The 10,622-nt window shown below is 43.6% G+C and overlaps 1 protein-coding gene across 1 annotated transcript in view; it reads right to left on the reverse strand.

Moving 5' to 3' along the window:
• Window positions 1-1,214, reverse strand: part of LOC118391878 (ankyrin-2-like) — a 155,572-nt gene extending 154,358 nt beyond the window's left edge. The window contains exon 1 of the mRNA XM_052459369.1: window positions 240-1,214. Within this exon, the coding sequence (XP_052315329.1) occupies window positions 240-374 (135 nt within the window). The 5' untranslated portion in view covers window positions 375-1,214. The remainder of the gene's footprint in view (window positions 1-239) is intronic.
• Between the last annotated feature and the right edge of the window lie 9,408 nt (window positions 1,215-10,622).

The following is a 10,622-nucleotide window of genomic DNA, read 5'->3' on the forward strand; positions in this document are numbered from 1 at the left end:
TGTAGATAGTGGTGGTGGTGTAGGTTTAGATGGTGGTGGTGGTGTAGATAGTGGTTTAGACATGGAAGATGGGCGGAATGATGGAAGATGGGTATTTCTCCTCATATCTGGATGCTGTGGTTGATTACGGGGTGAGAAGGTATATAACTGTGTGGAAAGTAATGATCAGGAGGTGTTGGATGTGAGAATGGGCAGGTGAAGGCAAAGCATTATGGGTACCGAGCTGTCTAGCCACGTACCTTGCGTTTGCGCTCGGCCCGTTCCCGGGAACGTATCCTCCTCTGACGGGCTTTCTCCAGAGCCTTCAGGTCAGGACCCTGCTGCTCCACCAGCTCCACTCTGGACTTCTTAATGTGGGCAGCGGCGTGCGCCATGGCTGCCTGCTACCTCCTACTACAGTGATTCCAGACAAAATCAACCCAAACCTCCTTTAAAATTCCCCCAAAGACTCCCAGAGTCCCAAAGAGCAGTAGCGCCAGCGAAGGGTTAAAATAAATTGATTCCCAGCGGGTGACTTTCCCCCGAGAGCAGGAAGACGTTGGAGCCGAGCCGTCTGCTCCCACAACTCTGCGGGAAAGCAGAGGAGGAGGAAGGAAAGAAGAGAGAAAGAGAGAGGTGTAGCCACTAGTCCTCTATGCCTCCAGCTACAACCACCACCACATATGAACTGGTCCTGATCTACATTCAGAGCCCCACTCCCCGGAACTCTGCATCTGATGTTTGGACTGTGTGTTTGTGTGTGGATAGAAACAGGGAGATATAGATAGATAGGAGAGAGAGAGAGAGAGACAGAGAGAGAGAGAGAGAGAGAGAAAGAGAGAGAGAGCGAGAGGAGGGGGCGTGTCTGATACACACCACCAGAGGTAAGCTGACAGGCAGAGAGAGAGAATAAGAGAGACAGAGATCCAGCTGCTGTGGGAAGCTTCAGGTTTGGATCTGTCTGTCAGTTATCCCAAATACAAGACTTCCCCACTAATCACGCAACAGGGGTAGGGAGGAGAGAGAAGGGGTGAGGATACGGTGGCTGAGAGCACTGTTTACTGTCGTTTGGTTGGAAAGCGGAAAGAACCATGTGCTTCGAACCGAGGGGGACACAGAGGAGACACAGTAAATCTCCCTTAAATACCTTACTCCTTCCCCCTTACAATGGAGTAAAATGGTACATTCTGCTGCTGCCGAATTCACAGCTCGAGCAAACACACACGCGCACACACACACACGCACACACGCACGCACGCACACACACACACACACACACACACACACACACACACACACACACACACACACACACACACACACACACACACGCACACGCACACGCACACGCACACACGCACACACGCGCGCGCGCACACACACACGTCAGACTCCTCTGTTACTGAACACAACACTTCTTTACCTAGAGCCATGAAACCAATAAAGCAGTGTATAAAATGTACGAAAAGTATGAAATGACCTGCATTACAATTCCCCAGCCAAACAGGAAACTAGTCATATATTTATAATGGTGTGTGTGGGTTTAAAAACTAAACAAGGCATTATTATTTAATGCGTACGTACTGTACAGTTACATGTGGTTTGCCCACATATGTAGGTTTCAAAATGTTTGTATGTCCACATGCTTGGAGTATAGAGTCATGTAAGTGTGTGTTGGCTGGAGAGGTGACACAGCACTGGTGATGTCATAATGTGTCTGTGCCTACCAGACAGCCCCAGCTGGACCTAGCTACTACGTACTGGCATCAACTCGCACATCCTACACACTCACACCCAACCAGTGTTGGGGAAGCTACTCTGAAAATATAGTTTACCAAGCTACCGATTACTGACCACTGGAAGACTTTCAGCTACACTAAAGCTACTCTCAATAAAAATATAGTGAACTTAACTAAAGTTACATACAAATGACTTTTGCGGAAAATTATCATATCTACAGTGAATCTGACATTTCATAGAATTCAAATGGCAAGAACAGATCACTTTGTAGTCAGATGTTTAATTTAGTCTATTGAACACAAAACATATGTTTCAAGGGAGAGTTAGGCAAGTCTAATGCCGAAACATAAAGGAAATTATTTTTGAAAAACAAACAGTACTGTGTAGTTCCAGTAGTTAGCTACATCGCTACATGGTAAAACAATAGTGTGTAGTTCCAGACACACCCCTCCTCAACCCTATTCAGTCTCATTATATTCAGACACCCCTCCTCAACCCTATTCAGTCTCATTCTATTCAGACACCCCTCCTCAACCCTATTCAGTCTCATTCTATTCAGACACCCCTCCTCAACCCTATTCAGTCTCATTATATTCAGACACCCCTCCTCAACCCTATTCAGTCTCATTCTATTCAGACACCCCTCCTCAACCCTATTCAGTCTCATTCTATTCAGACACCCCTCCTCAACCCTATTCAGTCTCATTATATTCAGACACCCCTCCTCAACCCTATTCAGTCTCATTATATTCAGACACCCCTCCTCAACCCTATTCAGTCTCATTATATTCAGACACCCCTCCTCAACCCTATTCAGTCTCATTCTATTCAGACACCCCTCCTCAACCCTATTCAGTCTCATTATATTCAGACACCCCTCCTCAACCCTATTCAGTCTCATTCTATTCAGACACCCCTCCTCAACCCTATTCAGTCTCATTATATTCAGACACCCCTCCTCAACCCTATTCAGTCTCATTGTATTCAGTGAAAGTCCATGTGATAAACCAGTCTTGTGTCTCCTTTTCAGCTGAGAAGCAGGGGCACTGATATCTACATTAATGTCAATAATGTCAGGGGACCATTGAACCGGACCGACTAAAGGAGGAGGAGCAGAAAGGGGATAGAGAGAAAGGAGAGAAAAGGGTGGAGAGGAAGAGGAGGGGCGAGAGTTCATCAAGCAGAGAGGGGTAATCATATTTATCATTACAATCACGGGAATGTCAAAAGCCTTATTAGAAATGGCTGCACTCTCACACATTCAGAGAATATACCTCTGTATTCACACCATAATACCACCATCTAAATACAGAAGGACTGGAATAAGTAGAGGACATCAACTGATGTATTAGTACAATCCATTGATATAGAGATCTGTGATTTCTCCTTACAAAGCCAACCATGTCCTCCTACATTAGAATCATCTCAGCTACTCCAGTATGCGGCTAGCATTTCAAAAGCCACTGTTAGGAACAGAACAGTGAATGCTGTAGTCATTCCCACAAAGAGAGAATCCTTCTGGGTAGCACCGATGTATCGTTCATGGCATGTTATCCTTTGTAGCTCAGCTGGTAGGGCATGGCACCTGTAATGCCAGGGTAGTGAGTTCAATTCCCAGAACCACCCACGTGCAAAATGTATGCAAGCATGACTGTAAATTGCTTTGGTTAAAGTGTCTGCTAAATGGCATACAGTTGAAGTCGGAAGTTTACATACACCTTAGCCAAATACATTTAAACTTGGTTTTTCACAATTACAGACATTTAATCCTAGTAACAATTCCCTATCTTTGGTAAATTAGGATCACCACTTTATTTGAAGAATGTGAAATGTCAGAATAATAGTAGAGAGAATGATTTATTTCAGCTTTTATTTGTTTCATCACATTCGCAGTGGGTCAGAAGTTTACATACATTCAATTAGGATTTGGTAGTATTGCCTTTAAATTGTTTAACTTGGGTCAAACGTTTCGGGTAGCCTTCCACAAGCTTCCCACAATAAGTTGGGTGAATTTTGGCCCATTCCTCCTGACAGACCTTGTGTAACTGAGTCAGGTTTGTAGGCCTCCTTGCTCGCACACACTTTTTCAGTTCTGCCCACACATTTTCTATAGGATTGAGGTCAGGGCTTTGTGATGGCCACTCCAATACCTTGACTTTGTTGCCCTTAAGCCATTTTGCCTCAACTTTGGAATTATGCTTGGGGTCATTGTCCATTTGGAAGACCCATTTGCGACCAAGCTTCAACTTCCTGACTGATGTCTTGAGATGTTGCTTCAATATATCCACATAATTTCCCCCCCTCATGATGCCATCTATTTTGTGAAGTGCACCAATCCCTCCTGCAGCAAAGCACCCCCACAACATGATGCTGCCACCCCCTTGCTTCACAGTTGGATGGTGTTCTTCGGCTTGCAAGCATCCCCCTTTTTCCTCCAAACAGCTATTTTTTTGTTTTATTAGACCAGAGGACATTTCTCCAGACAGTACGAAAAAGTACAGCTTTTTTATGGCGGTTTTAGAGCAGTAGCTTCTTCCTTGCTGAGCGGCCTTTCAGGTTATGTTGATATAGGACTCGTTTTACTGTGAATATAGATACTTTGTACCTGTTTCCTCCAGCATCTTCAGAAGGTCCTTTCCTGTTGTTCTGGGATTGATTTGCAGTTTTCACACCAAAGTACGTTCATCTCTAGAAAACAGAACGCGTCTCCTTCCTGAGTGGTATGATGGCTGCCTGGTCCCATGGTGTTTATACTTGCGTACTATTGTTTGTACAGATGAACGTGGTACCTTCAGGCATTTGGAAATTGCTCCCAAGGATGAACCAGATTGTGGAGGTCTACTATTTGTTTTTTTGTGGAGGTCTTGGCTGATATATCTTGATTTTCCCATGATGTCAAGCAAAGAGTCACGGAGTTTGAAGGTAGTCCTTGAAATACATCCACAGATACACCTCCAATTGACTCAAATTATGTAAATTAGCAGCTTCTAAAGCCATGACATCATGGAATTTTCCAACTTGTTTAAAGGCACAGTTAACTCGGTGTATGTGAACTCCTGACCCACTGGAATTGTGATACGGTGAATTATATGTGAAATAATCAGTCTGTAAACAATTGTTGGGAAAATGACTGTGTCATGCACTATAGTTTGTTAACAAGAAATGTGTGGAGTGGTTGAAAACGAGTTTTAATGACATTTACTGCAGCATAACGAGAATCAAAACATGACTAAATCTTACATTAAGCTAGCATTCATCTAGGTTTTTGTTATGAAATATGACAGGAAAGACCCTCCTTTCCGACAGTGAATGTTGGCAGGTTAATTTCAGCACCACAAGACAGGTTTTTTTTATTTTATCTTACTGAATTGAACATGACCCCACACTGTAAAATGCTGTGTGGATTTGAATGTTAAGCCCTGTCCACAGTGCTGAAAGCAATGCTGGCAAAGAAAGCAATTTTAATGAAAGTTTGAGGTTTATCAACCTCTATAGGTGGCGCTCTTTAACATTTCCGCTGATTGTGGTTCCCACCTCGGTACCACGTCCTTAAGAAGTTAAGCCCTGTCCACGGTGCTGAAAGCAATGCTGGCAAAGAAAGCAATGGGGATTAGATCAGTTCACTGGCAACTTCACATTGTATTCTAATAGAATAGAGCACCATTTGACGCTCTTAAAACACACACAGACGGTACGTTTATTTACTTACTATACCCTTATTTTACCAGGTAAGTTGACTGAGAACATATTCTCTTTTACAGAAACGACCTGGGCAAGAGTTACAGGGAAGAGGAGAAGGGATGAATGAGCCAATTGGAAGCTGGGGATGATTAGTTGACCATGATGGTATGAGGGCCAGATTGTGAATTTAGCCAGGACACAGGGGTTAACACCCCTACTCTTACAATAAGTGCCATGGGATCTTTAGTGACCACGTTGTGTCAGCACACCCGTTTTAACGTCCCATCCGAAACACATACAGAAGGATCCCTTCTCTCACCCAGTCCTTCCTGTTTGGAATCGCACCATTTGAACCAAGGAGCACCTACTCATTGACCCACTCACTAAGGAGCGAGAACGTCGCCTTGTCTAACAACCCACACAACACTACGCCGTTCACCATTTCCAACGCAGTATGTTTTGGTTCTATTCTGGGTGTAAAATTCTGGCCTCTGCCTCCAACAGTTCATGCTTCTATACCATGCCGCCACCTAGTGACCAATTTAATATTACACTGATTTAATCCAAAAGGATGACAGCTCTTTCTGGGTGGTTGCATGTGGATTGGAGAAGCACCACTCTCATTTCATTGCATGTCCTCAGGATGTGTATATAAAAGACATGATGTATGTTTGGAGTGTGTGCTGCTTTATTCTGGTGTTTAGATGTAGATTTCTAGGTGACTTGCAGCCGAGGCACTTGTGCTGACTAGGAGTTCCTGCCCCAGGGGGCCTTTAGAGCATAGTCTAGATGACCATGTTGAAGACAGTATCCTGGCTCTCAGTAATGTGATGTTGAAGACAGTATCCTGGCTCTCAGTAATGTGATGTTGCATGTTGAAGACAGTATCCTGGCTCTCAGTAATGTGATGTTGAAGACAGTATCCTGGCTCTCAGTAATGTGATGTTGAAGACAGTATCCTGGCTCTCAGTAATGTGATGTTGCATGTTGAAGACAGTATCCTGGCTCTCAGTAATGTGATGTTGAAGACAGTATCCTGGCTCTCAGTAATGTGATGTTGAAGACAGTATCCTGGCTCTCAGTAATGTGATGTTGCATGTTGAAGACAGTATCCTGGCTCTCAGTAATGTGATGTTGAAGACAGTATCCTGGCTCTCAGTAATGTGATGTTGCATGTAGACAGTATCCTGGCTCTCAGTAATGTGATGTTGAAGACAGTATCCTGGCTCTCAGTAATGTGATGTTGAAGACAGTATCCTGGCTCTCAGTAATGTGATGTTGCATGTTGAAGACAGTATCCTGGCTCTCAGTAATGTGATGTTGTATCCTGCTCTCAGTAATGTTGTTGAAGACAGTATCCTGGCTCTCAGTAATGTGAAGACAGTATCCTGCTCTCAGTAATGCGATGTTGAAGACAGTATCCTGGCTCTCAGTAATGTGATGTTGAAGACAGTATCCTGGCTCTCAGTAATGTGATGTTGCATGTTGAAGACAGTATCCTGGCTCTCAGTAATGTGATGTTGAAGACAGTATCCTGGCTCTCAGTAATGTGATGTTGAAGACAGTATCCTGTCTCTCAGTAATGTGATGTTGAAGACAGTATCCTGGCTCTCAGTAATGTGATGTTGCATGTTGAAGACAGTATCCTGGCTCTCAGTATGTGATGTGATGTTGAAGACAGTATCCTGGCTCTCAGTAATGTGATGTTGCATGTTGAAGACAGTATCCTGGCTCTCAGTAATGTGATGTTGAAGACAGTATCCTGGCTCTCAGTAATGTGATGTTGAAGACAGTATCCTGGCTCTCAGTAATGTGATGTTGAAGACAGTATCCTGGCTCTCAGTAATGTGATGTTGAAGACAGTATCCTGGCTCTCAGTAATGTGATGTTGAAGACAGTATCCTGGCTCTCAGTAATGTGATGTGATGTTGAAGACAGTATCCTGGCTCTCAGTAATGTGATGTTGAAGACAGTATCCTGGCTCTCCTGAAGACAGTATCCTGGCTCTCAGTAATGTGATGTTGAAGACAGTATCCTGGCTCTCAGTAATGTGATGTTGACAGTAGCTCTCAGTAATGTGATGTTGAAGACAGTATCCTGGCTCTCAGTAATGTGATGTTGAAGACAGCAGTATCCTGGCTCTCAGTAATGTGATGTTGAAGACAGTCAGTCCTGAAGACAGGCTCTCAGTAATGTGATGTTGAAGACAGTATCCTGGCTCTCAGTAATGTGATGTTGAAGACAGTATCCTGGCTCTCAGTAATGTGATGTATTTGTTGAAGACAGTATCCTGGCTCTCAGTAATGTGATGTTGAAGACAGTATCCTGGCTCTCAGTAATGTGATGTTGAAGACAGTATCCTGGCTCTCATGTAATGTGATGTTGAAGACAGTATCCTGGCTCTCAGTAATGTGATGTTGTCCTGCTCTCAGTAATGTGATGTTGAAGACAGTATCCTGGCTCTCAGTAATGTTGATGTTGAAGACAGTATCCTGGCTCTCAGTAATGTGTAATGTTGAAGACAGTATCCTGGCTCTCAGTAATGTGATGTTGAAGACAGTATCCTGGCTCTCAGTAATGTGATGTTGAAGACAGTATCCTGGCTCTCAGTAATGTGATGTTGAAGACAGTATCCTGGCTCTCAGTAATGTGATGTTGAAGACAGTATCCTGGCTCTCAGTAATGTGATGTATTGCTCAGTAATGTTGAAGACAGTATCCTGGCTCTCAGTAATGTGATGTTGAAGACAGTATCCTGGCTCTCAGTAATGTGATGTTGAAGACAGTATCCTGGCTCTCAGTAATGTGATGTTGAAGACTCTGGCTCTCAGTAATGTGATGTTGAAGACAGTATCCTGGCTCTCAGTAATGTGATGTTGAAGACAGTATCCTGGCTCTCAGTAATGTGATGTTGAAGACAGTATCCTGGCTCTCAGTAATGTGATGTTGAAGACAGTATCCTGGCTCTCAGTATGTGATGTGATGTTGAAGACAGTATCCTGGCTCTCAGTAATGTGATGCTTGAAGACAGTATCCTGGCTCTCAGTAATGTGATGTTGAAGACAGTATCCTGGCTCTCAGTAATGTGATGTTGCAGTATCCTCTCTCAGTAATGTGATGTTGAAGACAGTATCCTGGCTCTCAGTAATGTGATGTTGAAGACAGTATCCTGGCTCTCAGTAATGTGATGTTGAAGACAGTATCCTGGCTCTCAGTAATGTGATGTTGATGTTGAAGACAGTATCCTGGCTCAGTCAGTTGAAGACAGTATCCTGGCTCTCAGTAATGTGCTCTCAGTAATGTGATGTTGAAGACAGTATCCTGGCTCTCAGTAATGTGATGTTGAAGACAGTATCCTGGCTCTCAGTAATGTGATGTTGAAGACAGTATCCTGGCTCTCAGTAATGTGATGTTGAAGACAGTATCCTGGCTCTCAGTAATGTGATGTTGAAGACAGTATCCTGGCTCTAATCCTGGCTCTCAGTAATGTGATGTTGAAGACAGTATCCTGGCTCTCAGTAATGTGATGTTGAAGACAGTATCCTGGCTCTCAGTAATGTGATGAAGACAGTATTGAAGACAGTATCCTGGCTCTCAGTAATGTGTGTTGAAGACAGTATCCTGGCTCTCAGTAATGTGATGTTGAAGACAGTATCCTGGCTCTCAGTAATGTGATGTTGAAGACAGTATCCTGGCTCTCAGTAATGTGATGTTGAAGACAGTATCCTGGCTCTCAGTAATGTGATGTTGAAGACAGTATCCTGGCTCTCAGTAATGTGATGTTGAAGACAGTATCCTGGCTCTCAGTAATGTGATGTTGAAGTGAAGACAGTATCCTGGCTCTCAGTAATGTGATGTTGATCCTGGCTCTCAGACAGTATCCTGGCTCTCAGTAGTGTGATGTTGAAGACAGTATCCTGGCTCTCAGTAATGTGATGTTGAAGACAGTATCCTGGCTCTCAGTAATGTGATGTTGAAGACAGTATCCTGGCTCTCAGTAATGTGATGTTGAAGACAGTATCCTGGCTCTCAGTAATGTGATGTTGAAGACAGTATCCTGGCTCTCAGTAATGTGATGTTGAAGACAGTATCCTGGCTCTCAGTAATGTGATGTTGAAGACAGTATCCTGGCTCTCAGTAATGTGATGTTGAAGACAGTATCCTGGCTCTCAGTAATGTGATGTTGAAGACAGTATCCTGGCTCTCTGAAGACAGTATCCCAGTAATGTGATGTTATCCTGGCTCCCAGTAATGTGATGTTGAAGACAGTATCCTGGCTCTCAGTAATGTGATGTTGAAGACAGTATCCTGGCTCTCAGTAATGTGATGTTGAAGACAGTATCCTGGCTCCCAGCGATGTTGTATGCATCTCTCTGTTTATTCTCCATGAATGTTCCTCATACAGCAGGAATGGCTGAAGGAACCAGAGGTAAATCATTTCCGAGTTGTAGGTGTACAAGCTGGACGAGATCTTTACTGTAAATACTCATTCTGTTGACATCAACCTGATCCCTGTCTCTCTTATCAGCACAAAGAACATCTTCTGTACCAGTGACACGCTCCTTTAAGGACTGAGGGGCTAGCCACCATATTACCCACATCCTCCTCCCTCCTCCTCCTTCCCCACTTCTGTCCAAAAGCCTCCCAGAGGAGGGACAGTATTTCAGAAAAATCTCTTCATCTTTCAATGGTTTTATTAACACAACTCACTTCTTAGTCTTTCTTCACTATTTGGTACAGACAGACAGACAGACAGACAGACAGACAGACAGACAGACAGACAGACAGACAGACAGACAGACAGACAGACAGACAGACAGACAGACAGACAGACAGACAGACAGACAGACAGACAGAGTCAGGTGCTAGCGCTGAGAGCATCTCTGTTCCTGTAGAGGAGTGCATTATACGGACAAAGAGGCACCAAAGCCACACCCTCAATCTCTCTCTCTGTTGCCATGAGAACACCACTATATCACATCACATTAATCACTATAAAGCCACAGCTTGTTCCTATTGTATACAAACTCTACAATTCCTGTTATTATATATACGCTGTAGTGTGTATTCAGACACAATAGGAGTGCTGTTGGGTAATGGTCTCCACTCTCTGGTAATGTGATGTGATGTATTGTGATGTATTGTGATGTATTTTTTATGTAACCTTTATTTGTGATGTATTGTGATGTAATGTGATGTATTATGTTGTATTGTGATGTAATG

This window comes from Oncorhynchus keta, chromosome 13 (assembly GCF_023373465.1).
Source record: "Oncorhynchus keta strain PuntledgeMale-10-30-2019 chromosome 13, Oket_V2, whole genome shotgun sequence".
Classification (NCBI taxonomy): domain Eukaryota; kingdom Metazoa; phylum Chordata; class Actinopteri; order Salmoniformes; family Salmonidae; genus Oncorhynchus; species Oncorhynchus keta.